Raw genomic sequence first — 21775 nt, forward strand, 5'->3', positions numbered from 1 at the left:
TGCTCGACATCGTGCATTTTCTGAATAGCGTAATCACAGCAAAAAAAAAAGAAAACATATTTTAAAAATGCGGCATAGAGCATCCCAGGGCCTCAACCTGATGTTCACGATAAACGGTGGCCATTGTAAGAGTCGTTACTTTTTCATGATTTTTTTTTCACAGACGTAAGTTTGCTTTAAACTCTGGAAGTAAAAGGGCCGCTAGAAAAAAAAAACATTTTTTTTGACAAAAATACTTTCAGGCAGCATTGTGGGCCATGCGAGGTTGACTCACAATTTTTACTGAGCAAATCCGTGAAGGTCGATTTTACGGCTGGGACGTTTAGCATGGAATGACCCTTTTATATAATTTCTGCAAACATAAATTCTAGAAATGTTTTCATCTTTAGACAAAACGAAACATTCAGGACATCTAACCTGTTCTTATAAGTTGCGAATGCAAACGCATGTAGGTCCAAATAGACGCCCTGGTTCCCGCGCAATGGGTCATGTATTGCTTTCACATTAAAAAAGCATTGTACCCGCGTCAAGGCTAAGTAAGAAGGCCCCCTTCTCGCCACTGTGCAAAAAGAATAAAAAAACTGGTTCATGTTAATACTATGAATGGTAGGTTCGCATTATGAAAATAAAAATTTGGGAACCATACATCCGAATAAACAGGTTTGTGTCCAAGCTTACACATCCTTGCTATTCTTTTAGTTGGCTCAATGACGGTATAGTGCCTTTTTTTTTGTTTTTGTGTAACGAATTATGAGTCACTCAGTGATTCTGTGCGGAGGTGTTCTTGTTGTGTTCAACCCCGGCAAAAAAATGTTACAGCGATGTCTCTTGGAGGTAGCTGGGTCTCGTGAAATGCTCAAGGAGAACCCCAACGATGACTACAAGGAACTGCTCCGCAAGCTGCAAGTGAACGTGCTCAAGGGCGTGGAAATGTCTGCGCAGGAGGCCGCCTGGTTCTTGTTGCGGCAGAAAACTAAACATCCCCCTCGCGAGGGGCACGATCAAATGCAGAGAATTTCCGGGGGCGCACGACGTTAAGTAGTTTGCGTTACGTTAATGTTGTCGCACTTGTTCCTGTAGGTTGTTGTATTGTAATTAAATGAGGAGACGTAATTACGTGGTCACGTGACATCATTTATTAGCAGGTGGGTATGATTATTGTGGCGGAGTGGGAAGAGCACCATGTACCTCGCGTTCCGCCCACAGGTAGTGAATGCGTTGTATCAGCAGCTTCTTGACGTAGTTTGAATAAGTCAAGGATATAAGGCGCGTTCGTAGCCCTCCATTCTGTGTCGGCTTTGTGGCGCAGTGGGTAGAGCACCATGTACCTTGCGTTCCGCCCGCAGGGTCGTGGGATCGAAACCAGGTGCCGGTAAGTATCATTTTTTTATATAGTGTAGGGGGAGGGGTGCGGACTACTACGGACAACTAGAACGGGTGACATCGCGAGTTAAAGAAATGCTCTGCATTAAAAAAAAGAAAACAGCTCCATCCTCATGTGTGAGGGATTAACGAAGAACGGACAGGTCATACTAGACAAACCTTAACTGTCATTTAAAACAAAACTATTCGGCACCAACAGATGGCATGCGCCAAGGCACGCGAACGGTCCAGATTGGACAAAATCTCTGGGAACCAAGCTAAATCCGTCTTTCCTCGCTTGCGGTCTTGCTAAGTGCGAAGGTAATTTTCACATTCCATACACCCGGTGAGTCACCCAGGGAGAGTTAATGTGCCATGTTTACGAAGCACGGTTTGCACCTGGGGCCGCTTGCACATAGCGTTGCACGCAGGCGCTACACCGCAATGCTGTTGCCACAGATGATGCGTACGAAGGGACCGGCGGCCCGTGCGAAAAGGCTGTAACAAAGGCAGCACACAGTGACGTAGAGCAGGACCACGGGTTTGTTCTTCTACACCAGCGGATGGGCACCACGGCTCTAATACTTTCAACATTTGAGGACCCCTTCAATTCGTATTTTTGCCCTTGCCGGGTCCTTGCAGGCCATCCTTGCCGGGCGCTGGATTTCAATTAAGTGCGACAAGAGCGCTACAGTCGTTGTTCTTTGTTTCCCTTTTCCGTGAGTGCTGGAAGGTCTCTAGAAATGCATCCGGTGCAGGCCGGTGCAAATATAAGGATTCGCTGCCCGTTCTGCCGTGTTCGCCCGTTCGAGGGAAAAATAACGGCCGCTGGCGACGCTCGCCCTGATTTGTTTGCCCGAAATAAACTGCCTCCTGCTCTCCGGGACCAGAAGGAAAAAATTGTTTTAAAACAAGGCATATAAGGAGGAAGTAAAGGCATCTTCCTGACGAAAAAAAATAACAATTTTTCGGGAATGTCTGTTGCAGGGCCTTGTTTGTGGACAAGTGCACCAGAGGTTCCAAAGCAGAAGAGTGCGACACAGCACTCTCTAGGTTTGCAGTGACAACAAACCGTTTTTTTTTTGCTTCCAATTACGCGGCAACTTCAGAAAAGAAGATCCAGGAAGAGGTTACTCTGGAAGCAAGTTGCCAAAAATTATGTGTTTTTTTTTCGTGATTCTTTGATAGCCGTCGGGCTTTCCCGAGAATGTACACGATATACGATTAAAAACACTGAAACAATAAAAATAGGCGAAATTTCGCGTTCGGTGTGGGAAGAGGGCAGAGAGAGCGAAATCACATTCCCACTATGTGCGTGAAAGGCCCAAGGTGTCAGCGTGGAGATACTAGAAGGAGGTACTAAACAAAGATAGCTTTAAAATGGTAATTTAGCGAAACTTGACGCTTTTTTTATTGGAACGCCTGTTGCCGTGATGCCTTGGTGCAATAAGTCAGGTTGGCTTCGGAAACTTGTCGTGCAATGTAGTAAACCATAGTTTTTTTATCGGATTTTGCGAAGCTCTGGAGAATGGTGCCGAATCACCGCATTTCAACCGAACGACGTACACGCTTGAGACTTGCGTTTTCGTCTTGCTATTGTTTAGTGACCGCTTGTCCACGGCACCACCAAAATTCGATGAAACGCGTTATCATAAATGAACTGCTAAAAGTCCGTGTTTCAATGTATATGTACGGGTCACGAGCTCTATGTCAGCAAGCGGCGCCTCACTTTTTTTACGCGTCCGCGTGAGTGCCCCGTCCGCCTCTGAAATAGGCGAGATGATGTCGGAGGCCGCCAGGCTGAGAGCGGGAAGCAAGGCCGGAGGCTGAGGAGGACGCCTGGAGGTGGAGTGGAGGAGCAAGCGCCGGTGAAGGCTCTTAGCTTCACTTTACGCTTTCATAAACTCAAGAATTACTTAAAAGCGCATACCCGCATACTCTCCTATTTTGCCAATCAACAAATAAAAATGAGAGATACACATCAAGAACTTTTTTAATCCCCACCAGCACCAATAGTCATAGATAATTTGATAATGGATACGTAAACTTGACATTTTGTTCAGACCTAGAAGGCTCATTCGATGCCCTTAGGGAGAAAGCCGAACAGAGGCTTAAGCTGCAGTTCACAGTCATCTGTTATTTTTGTAGAGCTTCTAATTGCCTTTGCCGAAAACAATTATCTGCTTAACACACTTCCCAAATGGGTTAGCTGCAGAGCCCGCTACCAACCACACTGAATGATGGCTTCATTTTACGGGCAATTAAATGGCCCATTTCCCTTTATCTCTCTAATTGAAGAGGCGCACAATCTATTTCGGTGTCTCGTCAACGTTTAAAATTGGCGAATCGACGTTTAGTGAGTATTTTGCGTCACATGATCGATATCGGTCGCTAAGTTGCTTAAGCTTTCGAGGTGTGAATGTCCCAGCCCTGAACGCATATTTCACCATCCCGGTGAGATTGTGTGCACTCGAGGCTATTAAATGATGGCAACACATCATTGTGCTTCGCGAGGCACGATTGAGAGAACTTTGACGACAGGATTTTTTGGTCGGCGTTTTTTTTTTTTTGTTCCAGATATGCTCTCAATGTTCATGGGACTGCGCTGTACAGCGGCTTACCAAATAGTCGCATCATAGCCCACGTCACAGGGGAGAAAATCAAGCGCGCTCGCATACGAATCAGACGGCGATGGCTCGTCAGTGCTGACCCCGTACAATCGGGGCACGCATGTGGTAGCCGGAGTGTATGCATAGATGAGACGAGCGCATCGGCCGTGTTGCCTCAGAATAAAATATGGTTCCAGAAATGTTCGTCGTCAAACACGAAATGCAAGCAGCTGATCTCAAACTCAAGCGATTTCTTAAACGGAATCGTACACGTCAATCTCCGGGGAGAAAAAAAAAACTGCCGCGTTTTGTTTTTGAAGATCTGTCCTAGAAGCCCTATCTATACCCGTGCTCCACTGTCGTTTCAAAATGCACAACTTCGTTATTTTTCACGCCGCTACACCTGGTCTCCGGATTAATTTTTGACAACTTGGGGATCTTTAACGCACGCCGAAATGTCGACACACGAGCGTTTTAATTTTCTGCCTCCGTCAGAAAAACGGTCACCGTGGGTGGGACTGAACCGGCGTCATTTGGCTCAGCAGCATAATGCCTTACACTGACATTTCAAACGCATTCAAAACGAACGTCATCGCCTTAAATAACAAACTTGAATGGCGCTCTTACGCGCCGCGCTCCACTACAATCTCGATGGCAGTTGAAAGATGTATCATTCTGGCGCGTGTCTTATTTTCTACCGCGCATTTAATTGTTCGCTTGGGTCATGAATTGTTTAATTATTATTATCTCACTATATGTTTCTCTGGCGCGGCACCCGTTTTCACACCGTAGGAAAACATTTAAAATCACAGGTAATTGTGTCGAGATTACCGAGCACGTTAAAGATTCCCAGTTGGTCGAAGTTCATAGCCATATAGGGCAGGTGGGTTTCGGGACAGAAAACCCCCGAAAAGTTTGGAAATCAGAGGTAATATCTGCCAACGAAAGCATATAAAACTAGTTGTAAACGTAATGTGGGCGTTTATTTCTCATTAGAAGTTGTGAATCTATTTGCTATATTTGCTTTTTCTGTTGTGCTAGAATGGACAGTGTAATGCCAGTAGAGCTTGCGACAGTATTTTATTAGGCAATAATCAGTTGCACGAGACAGTTGAAAATAGGGTTCTTGTTAGCTCAGTATTCTATTTTCAGTAATAATTTTGCGACAGTTGCGTGAAAGCACGGGGAAGAAGGCCCAAACATTTGTATCTTGAGTGAATGTGTGAGCCTCTAATGTCACCTGAAGAGATCATTCGCCTAGATACAAATTGGAACTAAATGACACTGAAAAACGTAGTGGACCATCAAAACATTCGCCCTAGAGTGGAATGATATTCTTCACGAACGCCTTGGAGCACGGATATTACGCGAGGTCAAGATATTAATCAACATCCCGTGGTGTGTCTTCGAGAAACCCGAGGCGATGTCTTAACCAACATAAGCTGCTTTAAAACTCGTTCCATTCGAGATGTAGTCTGTTAGACTGAATATAGTTCTAAAGAGGGATGTAGCCAAGCCCGCAACCGCCAACGGCCCTCGCATTTATTTGGCCTTCACAGCTGGCGTTGATAGTCGTAACGCTAGAAGTAACCGTCTTGGGAACCCATGTTTAAATATAGGGCCGGCGCGGTAAGCCTTGTTACGCTTGACGCTTTTGATAGGCCGATGTAGCTGCTCGTGCCTCGCACATGCAGAGTTCGCTGATATTTGAGACTTTTGGGGAATTATGACAAAAAAAAGAGTGAAAGCGGCAGAGTTTACGAACCTTCGTAGTAAGCTCTGAAGCCCACGTGTCCATTCTGGTTGCTCGAGGTACGGTAGACGATGAGCATCCGATAGCCCGTGCTTAGCAGCATGTCAGGGATTCGGCCCGTCCCACAGTAGCGACCTGCGAACATAAAACAGGCCGCACGGGGTCAAGCATTGTGCACACTGCGAATAGCCGTAATAACGTACAACGCCGTTTTTGTGCTCTTGCCACTGGGATTGAACAAGTGCGGTAAAATCAGAAACCTTCCAGCGCCGCAAACATGGCAGTAATAAAATGTAGTTATTTCATTACTTTTTGCAATATTAGGTGGTGTGATAAATTATTTATTTCATCATGAAGTTTTTGACGTAATGAATTACTCATCTCAGAAATTATAGAATATTAATTGAATAAATTTAAAACAATTTCTGGAAAACCCGCCACAGCTTTTTCGTCAGAAAGAAAACGTTTGAATACTGCCGTTATAATAAGGTAAACGTGGTCGGAAGAACAAGTTGGGAGGCCATGCCGGTGGCGGACGTGTGTGTTTGTGTGTGTGTATGCAAGAGGAGGCTGCATTACCCTGAAGTGTCTCATGCTTGTGACCATAGTCACATCTCTGTGACCGATTTCCGGCTTTAACGGACGGCTTCAGCGACAGCCCAACGTATAGCGCTCTTCGGATTTCCCCCCACTGGCGCGGACAAAACCTCAAGGGAACTGGAAAAGCGCACTTTTGCTGTTTTTCTTCAAGTAACCCTGACCGTAAAATCAAAATTATTACGACAACATTCATTACATAAAAAAACAACAACTGAATTCCACATGGTCAAAAGATTCATGCCAGAGGGTGTGAATGAACGCTCAACAGCATGCAATGCTCGGTGCTCCCACACGTATCCGCACATATAAGCCTAATTCGCGGCTTCCATGGGGCTCTTCGTGAAACCGCCAACAGATTAGAACTAACTCGGGTCGCGACCATAGCAGGTGCGAGTTGGATGTACAAATGGTTCTGTAGGAGCCTCTTTAAACCTTAATCAATAAAAATCAAATTTTTAATTTTTGATTTATCACAGATTAAGTTGTTTTTTTCTAATAAATGCTGGCTGGTCTGTAGGAAAAGGGAGAGGGGGGAACTTTCATCTACATCTACTTTATTTGGCGTCGTTAATGTTTCAGGCATAAGTTGCAGCGCATTAAAACTGTGTATGAATGCAGTTATCTGGCATGGAAATTATTGCAGCGATGCTGTTAGCCTCTCGTTGGTCTGAAAATTTCGTGTCGTAAACGAAAAACCCGGGCAGGACCCAGCCGTTCTTGCACAAGACGCCGAGCGCATGTGTCAGGCTAATCAGGCGTGCAGCATAGAGCTCAGTATTCAGGTAAAGAAAAAAAATCACAAAACAAGCATCGAAACCGCAGGATGGATTATGAGGCGCCGGTGAACAATGGGAACCCCCCCCCCCTTCCCTACCCCCCCCCCCCCCCCATGTGTTTCGGTAAAGAGTAGGTTTGCAGCTGCTCTTGAAAGTTGAAGGGGTTGAAGTCATTCGAGAGCTAGCGCATGCGTCAGGCTAGGCAGGACGCAGCAGTTCCCGCCCAAGACGCCGAGCGCAAGCATCAGGGCCCAGCATTTGCCGCCAGGGAACCCGAGGGCCAGCGACAAGCCCGCCGAGACAACGAGGAACATTTCATACCCTCCCCATCAGCATGTATAGTGGTTTACAACAGCTGCACTGGACATCCACTTTCGCAGGGAGGGATGGCGTTCATTTTTTTTTATTCTGAGTTTCACCTTTCCTTTATAATACCTACAAATTATTTTCAGTTATTTGTTAATATTTAGTATGGGCGTCGATTGTTGCCCAGATACGGGCAACAATTCCTTGCATTCTGTGGGGCACTTTGGCTGAATTCGCATCTTGCGTTCCTTTCAAAGGTGTCAGAGGCCGAGTGGGCTCAATGCTTTAAAGCGGACGCCGGAAGCGGTGCGCAGTGTGCGTGCGACACACCTCTTGCATTATCGTCATGGCGCGTTATGAACGCCCTTGAAAAAGACGTGATCGCAAAGAATTTCAGACTTGTGACGAGCACACTCATTCGTTCCTGTAAAACGCGACACTTAACTTATTTTAGTATCATAAGTGCGCCGACCCGGTGGTGCAATGGTAGCGCGTCTGACTCCAGATCAGAAGGTTGCGTGTTCGAATCACGTCCGGGTCACTGTTCTTATTTGGGCTTGGGCAGCAGCGGCGGCACGGACCAGTCAACTTGATGATTGTGGGGTTTAACGCGCCGACGCAACGCAGGCGATGAGGCGCGCCGTAGTGGAGGGCTCCGGATTAATTTTGACCACCTGGGGATCTTTATCGTGCGCCGAAATCTCGTACACACGGGCGTTTTTGCTTATCGCCTCCATCAGAAAAGCGGCCGCCGCGGGCGGGAATCGAACCCGCGACCTCGTGCTCAGCAGCGCAACACCTTAGCCACTGAGCCACCGCGGCGGGTGGGACCAGTCAACTCACGGATCATCCTGTATTTTTACAGTGCAACAGACAAGGCTTCGACTACCCTTCCCCTGCTGCTCGTCTAGCCTGCTGCTGACGGAACACCAGCTTGACTGGGTGATTTCCCTGGACCTGCGCAGTGAAACCCTTCCCTGCGCGGCGAGGCCGTCCTTGCTCTATAAGAAGCGACGGATTCAGAGCGGCCGGCACTTGGGCAGCAGCGGCGGCACGGACCGGTCAACTCACGGATCATCCTGTATTTTTACAGGTGTGTAGTCCCCTGAACGGCACAATTTTGTACAATATCTCTGCCGCACTGCTGCCCAGCAATGAGCGTCTGTGCACGCAATGAGTGTGATGTGCAAATCGGGCCTGATGACTCTTATCTGGTATGCAATGAATGTTTTTGCGCGTACCATCTGGGGGATTGCTCAGCCGTGTCAGATAAAGTCTTTAGGTCGCGAAGTGACTCATGCCGAAAGCAATGGCGGTGTCCGTTGTGCCGAGGAGTGAAACAAAAAACACTGTAAGCTAGGGCAGTGATTGATTGATTGTAGGGTTTAACGCGCCGACGCAACGCAGGCGATGAGGCGCGCCGTAGTGGAGGGCTCCGGATTAATTTTGACCACCTGGGGATCTTTAACGTGCGCCGAAATCTCGCACACACGGGCGTTTTTGCTTTCCGCCTCCATCAGAAAAGCGGCCGCCGCGGCCGGGAATCGAACCCGCGACCTCGTGCTCAGCAGCGCAACGCCTTAGCCACCGAGCCACCGCGGCGGGTAAGCTAGGACAGTGTCACAGCGATCGCGGCTTTGACTGAGAAAGTGAAAAGCCTTTCTGAAACAGTCACTGCCATCGAAAGCAGCATGCAGTTGCTGTCCAACAAATACGACACGCTGATAACAGATATGACGAACCAGCAGAAGCAAATGGCTGACATTAGGCGCCGAGTGGAGCGATTGGAAACAGGCCAAGGCAACGTAGAGATAAACAACCTGAAGAAAGACATGAATGAACTCGAGTGGCACAACCGTAAACTGAATCTTGAGCTGCATGGCATACAAAAAACAGAGCATGAAAACCTTCTTGAGAAAGGCAATGCGGTTGCTGCATCGCTCAAGGTTCCTGAACTCGCTGAAAGTGACGTCACAGCCATGCATCGGTTGCCATCGAAGCCAGATAAGACGCCTGGGATTATCGTTCGCTTCACTCGACAAACCGTGAGAGACAAGTGGCTTCAGAACAAGAAAAAACTAGTGGAAGCTAAGTCGGACGTGTTCATTCAAGAAAATCTGACCAAACAGACGCGAACCCTTCTATGGGAAACGAAGAAGTGGGCAGAGGAAAAAGGCTTTCGCTTTGCCTGGCATAGCTATGGCAAGGTTCTCGTGCGTCGATGCGAGGGAGAGCGCGCGGTGGTCGACAGATCACGAAATGACCTGTCGGCTATCGCTTAGGCCGTAGACCAGCGTTCTTCGCATCTTCCAGTTGCATGTACATTGCCCCTGATGAGCTTAGGCACCACTTAGGAAAGAAGTATCTCGCCGGAGTAAAGGTTTTTCACTTAAATGTACAGTCAATAAGGAACAAACAGGTATCTTTGGACTTATTGTTTAGTCAGATAGGATTTGATTTTGACATAATTATGCTGTCGGAGACTTGGCTATCCAGTGAAGATCCAGCATTCTCGATGCCTGGATACAATAACTTCTATATGAACCGCCCGTCTCGCCGTGGCGGCGGTATCGCCATATTGGTAAAAAAATAATTATCGCTGCCAGTTGTTGCATGATTTCAGTGCTACAAATAACGATTTCGAAATTTTGTACCTTTCATTGAATAACTATGTTGTTCGGTTGTATATCGACCACCCACTGGAAACTACAGCGCATTTTTTCGAAATTTTGTCCCTTTCATTGAATAACTATGTTGTTCGGTTGTATATCGACTACCCACTGGAAACTACAGCGCATTTTTCTCGTATTTGGAAGCAGTTTTTCACAATTGCCTTAACAACAAGCTCAACGTTCTTTGTGGTGGAGATTTTAATATTGATATGTTATCAGAATATCATGCAGCGAAAGAACTTGTGCATATGTCTCAAAGTTTTGGTCTTACTAATCCCATAAAAATGCCAACAAGGGTTACTGAAACCAGTTCCACCCTTATATATATTTTTCTTATTAGCTGAATTATCACAAACGTAAAATCTGGTGTATTAGCATCTGATTTAAGCGACCATCTCCCAATTTTTATGGCCATTCAGCGGAAAGGTAAAGTGTCAAAACCGTCTTACACAATTCGTAATATTTCCCCCGTTTCAATATTTATGTAAACGATATTGTACAGATTGACCCCCGTGTAAAATTCATCATCTATGCAGATGATGCGACCTTGCTCATTTCGAATGACAACTGTGACAAGCTAATCAACCAAGGAAATGAAATTTTAGGTAAATTAACGGAATGGGCTTCTTGTAATGGCTTGGTTATCAATACAGAAAAAACGAAAGCCGTAACGAAAGTCGTAAAAACGAAAGCCGTAGCAAGCCAGCGCCAGCCAGAATCTATACATGAACGGTTCTCCAATTGAAATCGTAAAGAGCTTTAAAACATTAGGCTTGACATTTTCTGACACTTTACTTAGGGATATGCAATGCGATCACGTTATGCACAAATTATCGCGAGTCGTGGGTTTGCTGTACCGTAATCGTGATGTACTTCCAGTTCGAATCAGACTTCTTATATACCATTCCCTATTTCTTTCTCATGTACAGTACTGCTTTTTAGTGTGGGGCATGACAACGCAAACAAATATTGCAAGGTTGACTGGGATGCAAAATAAAATAATTAGGATAATTGCTAACGTTCCATCGGATCATGAAGTAGACACGCTGTTGAACAATTTTCGTTTAGTTGGTATAGAAAATCTCTACAGCTACCGTTTGTACGGAGCCTTGAACATGGAAAAAAGCGGAATTCCAGCCACCTATTCAGTCTGGGTAATTTAGTCATAAATAAACATGTCCATGAAACACGTAGTGCAGAGTATTGGAAGGTGGGTTTAAATAGAACTAATTATGGAGATCAAATGTTACGAACTGTAATTCCGAGGAATTTGAACAACTTCCATGAAAAAGGTATAGATTTTTACAAGCTTACTGCTAAGAAGATCTATGAATTGTTCTTGTAAACTTTATGGTTGCCATTTTCTATATTGTGTGTGGAATTCAGAGTTTTTTTATTTTTCTTGTTTGTGTACTGTTGTCGCTTACTTTAGTGTATGCCACTGTATTGTATTGTTCGAAATGCCTAATGATCATGTGCGCTAATAGGCATAATTATTTTACTGTTGCAATTCAATGCGCATTGTCAGGTTATTTCTCTTGTGTTATTGCTTGGAGGGGTTTCCGTCGGGGTTTCCGTCCGGGTATTTTGCAGCACACCCCTTCACCGAGTGTTACCCGTGAAACATGTGTTGCTGTATGCTGTGTTGCTGTATGCTGTCCTTGCAAACAGGGGGTGGAAGCTGGTCAAGCTGCCAAGAGCAGCTTTTTCTTTCGCCCCCTCATGTACTACTTGGAACATGAAATAAAGATTATTATTATTATTATTATTATTTAGTGCTAAAGCGCGTCAAACAGCATGCCAGCCTCCGCAGCGGTATTTTCGATTGATGGTAGGGTGTCATGCGCCGACGCTACACAGGTGATGAGGGGCGCCGTAGTGGAGGGCTCCGGATTAATTTTTACCGCCTAGGGATCTTTAGCGTGCGCCTTAATCTCAAACACACGGGCGTTTTTGCTTTTCGCCTCCATCAGAAAAGCGGCCGCCACGGCCGGGAATTGAACCCGCGTCCTTCTGCTCAGAAGCACAACGCCATAGCCACTGAGCCACCACGGTGGGTAAAAGTAAAAAAATAAATAAAAAGGAATTTTCACCATCTCCATTTTTTTAATGCGTGAGGTATCTAGCTTAAGCAACTAACTCCCGAACTTTATCCCGAAGTCCCGAAACTCTACGCGTTCCTTTTGTATATATAGAGGAATTCATATGGTGTGTGTATGATATTTGATATTTATGACATCACTACCGAGCTGCTATTACGACTATGTTATGATTTGGACTGTGTTCTCGTGGTTACGATTTATGATTATGGCGTATGGCAATGGCTAGGCTGTAACTACACTATATCTGTTCCGAGTGTGCGAACTTATGATTTTGGTCACGAGTAGTTAATTATGACAAGAGTGCGATTAGGACTTTTCGAGTTGTTGAGAGCTACACTTTGGATACGTTCAGGTGTTTGTGCAGAGATGTGCAGCCTGAAAGAATCCCTACACAGCATATAACTCCCACTTGGAAAACCGTGCAAGTTCTCGTGTTGAAATTAGCGCCCTCTCTACAGAACCCCGCCTCACGTTTTTTTTTTTGTTTGCGATAGTTTGCCTTATGGCATAACAGTTATATATACAACATCACATTGGTTTCACGCATAAACGCCAGCAGAGACCGGTACTGAGGGCCCCATATCCACCGCTGTAGATTAGGGGGTCTCCCAGGATGGAGCCCTGTGCCCCGGAGGTGTTGCAGGCGAGAGGTTTGAAGGGCAGGGCAGGTCTATAGAAGGTAGCTCGTGTCGGCTTAGGACGCAGGGACCGTGCAAAAGTGACAGGTGTCCGCAAACGGTGCGTGATAGCGGGCAGGCCAAGCGTGGGTCACTGCTGGGGATAAGGCCACCCCAACTCAAAGCCTCCTCAGCAGGACCTCCTCCCAGCGAGCGAGCCCACTGGGAAGGTCAGTTCCACGCGGTGGAAGTAAAGCACGCGTGGCGCGGCGGAGGTTCTCCATTTCCACCAGCAGTTCTTCTAGGGTGGACACCGGAAGAAGTGGTAGCGGCCGTGGAAGATCTATACGGCGACAGGCGCGATCCGCCGCTATGTGGGCAGGAAGCATGCCCCGTGAACCCACAAAACACTCACAGGGCATGGGTATGTGTCCAGGATCGCGTGAATACGTGCCGACATGCTGGTGCTACGCGCAACGGGACGTAGATCACGTATCGCTGTCTTTGAGTCTGTGTAAATTTCCAGTTTCACGTCGGTAGTTACTGTCGATGCAAGCGCTTGGAGACCATCCCGAATAGAAGTAAGTTCTGCCAACAGGCTTGGTAGAGGGCGGAGGGTCTACGCCTCAGGCTTGGCATGAAACAACTGGAATTCCGCCTGCGTAGCTGTCCGTTATCTCTGTACATAATTTAGAAGGCGACAGTTGAACGTTAGATATTTAATTAAATGTAGCTTAAGAAAAAGAAAATGGTTATGTCAGCACAATGAATGGTACCTATTAATTCGATTGTTCGGTCAATTACGATAATTTGTTCGCAGTCACCGGCTGAAGCGCGTAAGCCAATATTTTTTGGCGAAATAAGCCCCATTGAACCGTCAGCCACTCTATTTGGCCTCGATCACGGACGAAGTTTTTTAGAACGGCGTCGCCGATGTCTGCGCGCGTGTCATTACGCGTAGTTCAGTTTCACACCTGCCACAGCGTCTTTCGCTATAATGTAGAATCCAGCCAATGATATTGCGATTTAAAATTGAAAAACGTAAATTAGCGCCAAAAGCAGGTGGAAGAGTTCTTTTTGCGAGGGAGGCCTTTACGTTTTCGACAACAGCGCCAAAAGCAGGTGGAAGGTTTCTTTTTGCGAGGGAGGCCTTTACGTTTTCGACAACAGCCTGTTTCCTTCAAAAATATAATAGCAGCATAACTGTCAATTTGGTTAGCCGGTAAAATCTGCACCTCCGAAAGCAAAGCAAGCTTACAATAGACACAGCAGTCAAAAAGGAAGGTATGACGAGCGTTGAAAAAATGGAATAGCAACTGATCTGTCTGCTTTTTGCTTGTTTCAGGTATCTACTTCACAATTGTCCTGTATTAAAAGTTAGCCATTGAGAGACATTTTAGTCTCTCTCTTAAGAAGACGAAGTATCCTAAAGGAATAGCGTCAGACCAGGAGGAACAACCTCTCGTAAATTATTTACCACCTGTTTAGAGGGAATGTTTAGAAATCTTACTTAAGAAAATTCAGGGTTGAATAAAAGGGAGGAATACGTGAGCCACTTGGGATGTCCGTAGGACATCGTTAGTCCAGTCAGGACTTCAAGCATGCTTCAAGAACTCAACCTAGAAGTCTAAGCTGTTGGATTAAACATGCACGCGAATTCGAAAGTAATGCTAATTACATATTCACAGAACCATCCTGTTAAGGGAGGGGGTGAAAAGCACGAATGGGAATATTATAACAATATCTTAGGCAAGTGGTCATTATACCGATCATAAGACAGAAATCGAACACGTAATAGGTTTGGGTTTGGCTGTATTCGGCAGCCATTCGCAAATAATAAGCAGTATAAATAATCTCACTAAAACACGCACTAAATCAAGAAGGGGATAATTTCTTTGTTATTCTGTTGCACAAAAGTAAAGTATCCAGAACCAATCTTCCGTTAAATTACAAAACTTTCAAAGACCTGGCTTTTTTTGCTGCCCACATGTCCCTGTTGTTATTAAGTGCGTACGTGCGCCTACATATTGATCACGCACGTCCCCAATGTCGACAAGGCGCGCCTTACAAAGTAAGCAGGAGTATATTGACGATGCGGCAAGGGACAATATTTTCGTCCTTAATTTCTCCTTAGCTCGCACAACATTGGGGGAATTTATTTTCGTTTGCCGAGCCAGCAAGCCGCAGCACGGCGCTTAGACTGGCCGCGTGTTTACAACCTTTCCCACAGGACTCCCCGGAGGCCCGCCAACGCAAGCATAAAGGATTACGCGCGCGTAATGTTTCCTCAAGGAATGCACGTGTCTGGGCAAAGCCGTGGAACTGAATGCCTGGCACATTCTGACGGCCATGGCGTGCCATTCAGGAAAGATGAGAACAACAACGACAACGAAAATGAAAAGAGCCCCCTGCTCGTTTCTTGGCCACGCGTAGCCGGCGTGTATTTACTTGGCTTTATACGAGGCAAATGCGTCTTGTAAGGGGATGCTTTCCCGGAAGTCGACGGCGTTTTCTCGGGGATTTCTTTTTCGTTGTCATGTTATTATCGTGCGTCCTATTTCTGTTCTTCCAGAGCAGACATGTGACGCACTGGATTTTGCCGTTTTGGAGCACAGAATTTGGTCAATAGGAGGGCATACGTGAACGTTTAATAAAACACTGACACGTGGGTCAGGGAAGCAGCAGGCTATTCGAAGAATTCGTAATTTAAGCTAAGATTGATTTCCGATACCTTATTCCTTTACAGACGACGCATAAACAAAAGAGTCGACGCTCATTAATCGCAAGACAAAAGATTCGGAGTGAAACGTAAAATACGCGGGTGTATGTGCGATCGCATGCAGCTTCCATGCATTGCAGTATCTTATTTAGTCACGCTGAATGACGGGCTGGGCTGGGCTGGGCTGGAACGCTCATCGCCACAATGGTAAGACGTACCTTTTAATCCTGGAAGTATTACCAGGCTACTCAACAAATATTTCCTGTGAAGGCAGTGGTGTGCTTTCGCGTCAATTCACCCCGCACCACTCGAAAAAAAATTCCCCCGCACCTCCCCGAAGGGAATCGTGCAGAAATGCGAATGCATTGGGTGCACCGATGAGTGTGTTGCGAGTAATGGCGTAATTAATGACGAGAGTGTGAACGTAATCATTTATTCATCAGCACCTGTTTGTGTTATCGTTGTACCTGACGGCCACAATCACTGCCTTGTGATCGCTAAAGTGCACGGTCAAAGGGTCTTTGAGAAGCATACGCGCATCACAGTTTCGCGTAAAGACCACATCAATGCAACTCCCGTGAATGGTAGTGGGGCACGTGTCGAAGCCGGCAGAGAGACAATGCATAGAGTGCCTGGTCTGCATGTACTCGACCAGCCACTCGCTACTCTTCTTGCGCACGTCAACGTTGAAGTCGCCAACCAAGACTATGGGGTCAGAGGGTTTGGAGCGCACGCGCACACTTTCCATAGCCGCGTCCAGCTGCGCGGCAACGGCGTCTCGAGCGAGGTTGGGCGCGAGGTACACGGTCACCACAAAGACTCCGTCTCCGGTGTAGGCAAGGGTGTACAAGTCCTTGTACGGAGACGTGTCTCGAACGAAAGACGTGGCAACGGCGTGCGATATCAAGTTCCCTCGGGCGTGTCCTCTCCTCTTGCCCTCCGCTACTCCCGCCCGAGCTACCACCTGCTCCGGTTGCTAGGCGCGCCACAGCTGTTGCTAGGGGCGAGGAGGAGCGCGGAGAGATAACACCTGCGGGCGCACGCCGACGGAGCACGACGACCCCCCACTAAGAAATGCATTCGCATTTTCGACGACGACGACGACAAAGGCAGAACTACGAGGCGCGCGCTCACGTGCGCTCGCGCTGGAGGAATGCAGGCACACGCCGGCCAACGGAGCAAGACAACCCCCGGATAATAAATGCATTCGCATTTAAAAAGCGAGACTCTTTCTCTACCAAACTCCCGTGTAATACATTGAGTATTTCTCCACCACAACGCTCAGAAAAACGCAAAGTTCATTTCTATATTCTGGAAGCATCCAAATATTTTTTTGCATCGCCTAATTTGAGTGTTCGTTTCATAAAAGCCACTGTTTTATCGAACGTCATTTTTACGATGGACGTTTCACCGAAGCCATTTTATAGAAAGTATTTCACCCAAGCTCCCACTTAAACATTTCAGCAGTTCTTTTGTTCGAATTTTTTTTCTGGACTTTGTATGTATCTCTAATAAGCAAAGTTTGCCTCGAGAAATGTTCTGGTAATCGCGCAGGTGCGACCGTTATAATGGTATTACTTCAGAGAAAACGCATAAATTCTCATTATTCCTGTATAGAATGGTATATATTCCTTTAGAGGAAACGCAGCTCATGCTCATTAATCACTGAACCAAGCATTAAATATTTGATGACTGGCCCGGTAATATTTCCACGATTAGTAAGTACGCGCTACTATGCACTCGCTCTAAACTGGAATTCAGTTAATCTTTTTACTCCACTTTGCATTCAACACTATTGCCACTTCTGTTCTACATGTGTAGAACGAAGTTGTTCACAAATTTACACATCATGGCGCAGCTTCGTCTCTTTCTCTAAAGAAAGGGGCAGACCTCAGAAAAGCCGAGTTAAAGCTAATGGAGACCACCAGCTCCGCTGTTTCCTCAGTCTTCGCATCTCAGTTGCGAATATGGCCGAATTTATTGTGTCTTGCTTTTGTTTTATTTTTGTGGGTTTCTTCCCTTTTTCTGCGTTTTGTCTTTCTTCTTGTGCGTGTTGTTTGCCTTTTTCTGTGTTTTGCTTTTGTTTACCTGTTTTAATCAACTAGGGCGCGATAACCCCTCAAATTTTGCGATTTATGGCCAGTCTCTCACATGGGTATGCGCCACGAAGCCAGGAACAACAACAATCATCGGAGAAGGCTACTGAAGATTCGCCTGTGGCGCCTAAGACTGACATAGTCTCTTCCAACGCTTTTGTCTTTCGGGGCCACAAAGAAAGCTGGACCACTGCCATAGGGATCTGTGTCACGCTGCCCACTCATTCGTTGCCGAGACGGCTCATCTGCTGTGCTAGAACTATTCGGATCAGGGTGGCTTTTGTTTTGTTTCCACTCCTCTTTCTTTTTTTTCTCTCCCTTCAAATCTCTCACTAAATCATTCCGTCTGCTCCCCTATGTTGTCGTACCTCATTGGTTTTCCCTACTAAAACAAATTCTTTGCTAATTCCCATGAGTGGGTATGCGTCCTTTGGATTGCGTGACGCCAAACAACATTAAAATGACGACATCCCGGGCTTCTGAAGTACTCCACACTTAAAAACTACGCATGAAAAATGGCGCAGGAAAGCTCCATCTCGTGCGAGATAAGAGCAAGCACAAAAAGAACATACCTCCTGCCCATGCTCTTTCAGGCAGAGCAACAAACAAAAGACAAAGAAAAGAATGCACTCTCTCCCAACAGATGGTACGCCAGCAGTGAATTGCATTAAATAAACCTCAACCTCAGTTTAATTCATCACGATAAAGGCGGAAGGGGAGGAGGCTCATGGGTGGGAGTGGAAAGTGGAGGAGTTACGTGGCGTAGCGAGAATTCTCTACAAAACCACATTCTGGAAAAATGCGTGAATACATTTATATCAATTGATGCAATAGCTGCGAAAATTACTCATCATGGTGACCGATGCAACTGCGCTCAAGCAGCATTGTTTTAGTTTATCGTAATGTTGAGGGTTGCATATAGTTCCGATTGGGGAATATAACAAACCGCTGCGCAGACACCAATCAGCTCAATTTTTTGTAGCTTGTACCGAACTCACACTAGATTGATGCCAACCTAAGCCCGCTGATACACACCCAGGATATACAACACACGCCATAAGGGATACTACTATCGCGTATGTCCGTTTGATATTGAATCTAGGGCTTCACCAGCCCATCAGAGACGACATTTCATTGTACGCCAGCGTCGTCTATTTCGACATCGCTGTAGCATGCCTGCTTACTGCAAGCCTGCCTTTCTAAACTCAATTTTTAGATGCGAAGCATCTCTTGCTCTCGGTTCCGTCCGTCCGTCGTCCGTCCGTCCGCACCTCTCCCCCTACACTATAAAAAAAGAAATAGCGGCGCCTGGTTTCGATCCCACGATTCCGTGGCCGCAACGGGAGGTACGTGGCGCTCTTCCCACTGCGCTACAAAACCGAACAGGAGCAAGTGCTACGAACGCGCCTTATGTCTTTGACTCATTCAAACTACGTCAAGAAGCTACTGCTACAACGAAGGCACGCGAAGCGGAACGTCAACGGAAACGACGAACTGCAAACTTTAGAGAAGGATGTTTAATTTCCCGTGGGAAAGCTGTGGCGGGAAGCGCCACGCCCCATGCACCTAAACCAGAGAAGCGGACGAAAAGGGCTGGCAGCGGGGTAGGAGCGTGAGCACGCAATAAAGAAAGACGAGAACCAGGAGGTGTTCCATCGGGTAACGCCGGTGTCGGTCTCTTCGCTGTCTCTACATTTCTCTACATTTCTCTACATTTGTCTGTCTCTGCATGGGGGTTCACACGACGTTCCCATTCGGGCTCCGATAAATGAACCAACATAACGGCAACACAATGGAACCTATACGGAACCCATATGATGCTTCGCATCCTCCTCATGGTTCCCCACTGGAAGATGGTGTAATTTTTTATGTATCTATTTTACTCGCACTTATGACTCACGCTTCAGGCAGCCAACACGACGAAAAGAACATGGGCAGAGAGGAAAAGGAACACATGTCGTTTCGTTGGAGTGAACGTCTTTCGCCCTCCTCGTCCTGCGTTGTTCGTTAAGCATTAATAACGAACTCATCCAACGATACCATTCAGCAACGCTAAGATTTATGCTTCACGGGGGCCAGTGGGTACAAAGGACGAAGAAAACACAAAGAAGGATGCGGAAAACTTTATTGCAGAGCAATATCAGCACGAAACGCAGTGGATTAGAGTGGTTCCCTTTTCACATGATTCCATGTGCTGCTTTCGCCACTTGGCTCCTGGTAACTAGCTGAAGCTGATCCTCGAAGCCGGGGATGGGTAGCAAGATCTCCCATTGCTCGCTGGGGGTTAGTACGGGGTTATTAGAGGAGGAAATGCGGACGGGATGGGTGTTCTTGGCTGAAGTCTCTCTCTTCTATCTTGTGGCGAAGAGCATCTAGCTGTGTACATAATGGACAGCTCTTCTCGTACTGATTGGGGAACATGCTATTGAGTAAGTGGGGGTGAAGGAAGGCTCCTGATTGTATTTGTCGATACATTACTTGCTGCTCCCCCGTGAGCTTTGGGTACGGTGCAGGAAGAGTCTGCCTATCCTCTCGATAGTACCTCACTATCTCGATAGTACGCCACTATATATCTCACTGTAAGTGACCGTAGGTTGACTTCTAGCCTCCTCCCCAGCCATTGCCCGGTACGTCGACGCGCGTCCCTGTAGGTGGGCGAACTCGTTGCCCTAAACCGGGGAGTGGGCTGGAACCCATACTGATTCAACTTGGCTCTCTGGAGGCGTTATGTCTCTCAGTAAGCGAAGCACCCGCAGGGACACCCAGTCCCACTGGAAGTTCCTGTACGCCTGCTGCTAGTCTGCATACGCAAAACGAGCACAACCGGTTTCGTCGTGTTACAAGCGAAATAGGTGTGTAGCACATGCGTAAGTTTCGTCACTAAAACAGAAAGAAAGCTTTTGGCAGGTTTCCCAGAGTCTGCTTCCGCTAAATATATCGTCTTTAACCAGATACTTGAGCAAAACACTTCGAAAGCTCCTAGATTTTTGGTGATGCTAGATATACCACATCGTTAGGAGTGCGTGAGGAAGAAGCTTTCACCCGTGTAGCAGTAACGCTTCTTACGGTTGCTACGTGGACGCTACTACTAAGTGCTGCTTGATGCAAAGGCTCGTAACAGTTCTGCAATGATAATTAGTATAGTTAAGGTGTTTGGTTATTGTGTTATCGTAACGGACAAATGCCCGGCAATCAGTAAGCTTGAACTGGGATTCATACAGCCTTGCTCGGACTTTCTGCGGTTGGCGGAGAGGCTACGGAAGCCGTAGTAATATCATTCGTTTCAAAACTGCGAGGTTACCTAAAATGGTGAAGTAGGTAAACTGACCTTCGCACGTTATGAAGCCGCCGTAGGAGCCAAACGTGGTGTTATTCTTAGCTTAAAATGCGTTAACTTAGACGCGAGCTGCAGGAGTGTCCGGGTACTATTCTCGCCCCTTAGAATATCACGAAAGTAAACATCAATTAATAAATCCCAAACATTCTTAACAGATTCCCTATTAAATAACTATTCAAAAGAAATACGTGGATAACTTTCCCACTACAGAGTCGCATAAACTGACATAATTACCATACTGTGTTTTAGGTTACGTGTATGGGAAGGATTGTTTCAGCCGATTGCCAAGACCTTCCCTATGCAGCGAAGGACGACGAGCGACTGCAATGGGGGACCTGGTATCCACCCATGCTACACGGCTGCCACCTTTGAAAAAGGGCAGCTCGACAGGAAATTACCGCTCACTCTCATTACTAGGTTTGAGGCTGAGTTATAACGCCCTCGTATGCATTGTGCCACCGTTTGCGCGCCTGGACAAGTCGAATCATATCAGGCCGTCACCGAGAGTTTTAAAATATAATCCAGATAACCCCAGCGCTAAACCTGGAAGACCGCTAGTGATGACAACAAGGACGGTAAAATAGGGAAGCCTTGCACTTCCCCCTCCCCTCCACCTCCCCCCGGCTCCCTTCACTTCGAGTTCCCAATTCGCTTTGATGGGAGCGGGCCATTTGCGAGGTGTCCGACCGCTGCTCGGACAAAGCCTTCTTTTATGGAAAGCTCTTCAAGAGGTGGCTTTTAATTAACGCGACCTGCTCCCGCAGCCGTCCTTTCAGAAGCGTTATAAGATGATGACGGGGAAGACTTGCTTCGTACGCTCGCGCCT

General features: G+C 46.6%; 1 protein-coding gene and 1 non-coding gene across 2 annotated transcripts in view; one reads left to right on the plus strand and one right to left on the minus strand.

Moving 5' to 3' along the window:
- Window positions 1-21775, minus strand: part of LOC144140310 (bone morphogenetic protein 1-like) — an 892396-nt gene that overhangs the window by 149267 nt on the left and 721354 nt on the right. The window contains exon 8 of the mRNA XM_077672292.1: window positions 5737-5859. Within this exon, the coding sequence (XP_077528418.1) occupies window positions 5737-5859 (123 nt within the window). The remainder of the gene's footprint in view (window positions 1-5736; window positions 5860-21775) is intronic.
- On the plus strand, window positions 7876-7947 carry Trnaw-cca (transfer RNA tryptophan (anticodon CCA)). The gene has a single exon. It is a non-coding gene; the product is annotated as a tRNA-Trp (tRNA).

The sequence above is a fragment of the Haemaphysalis longicornis genome, unplaced genomic scaffold (genome assembly GCF_048455015.1).
Source record: "Haemaphysalis longicornis isolate Haplotype H1 unplaced genomic scaffold, Haemaphysalis longicornis Haplotype H1 scaffold_1, whole genome shotgun sequence".
NCBI classification, from domain to species: domain Eukaryota; kingdom Metazoa; phylum Arthropoda; class Arachnida; order Ixodida; family Ixodidae; genus Haemaphysalis; species Haemaphysalis longicornis.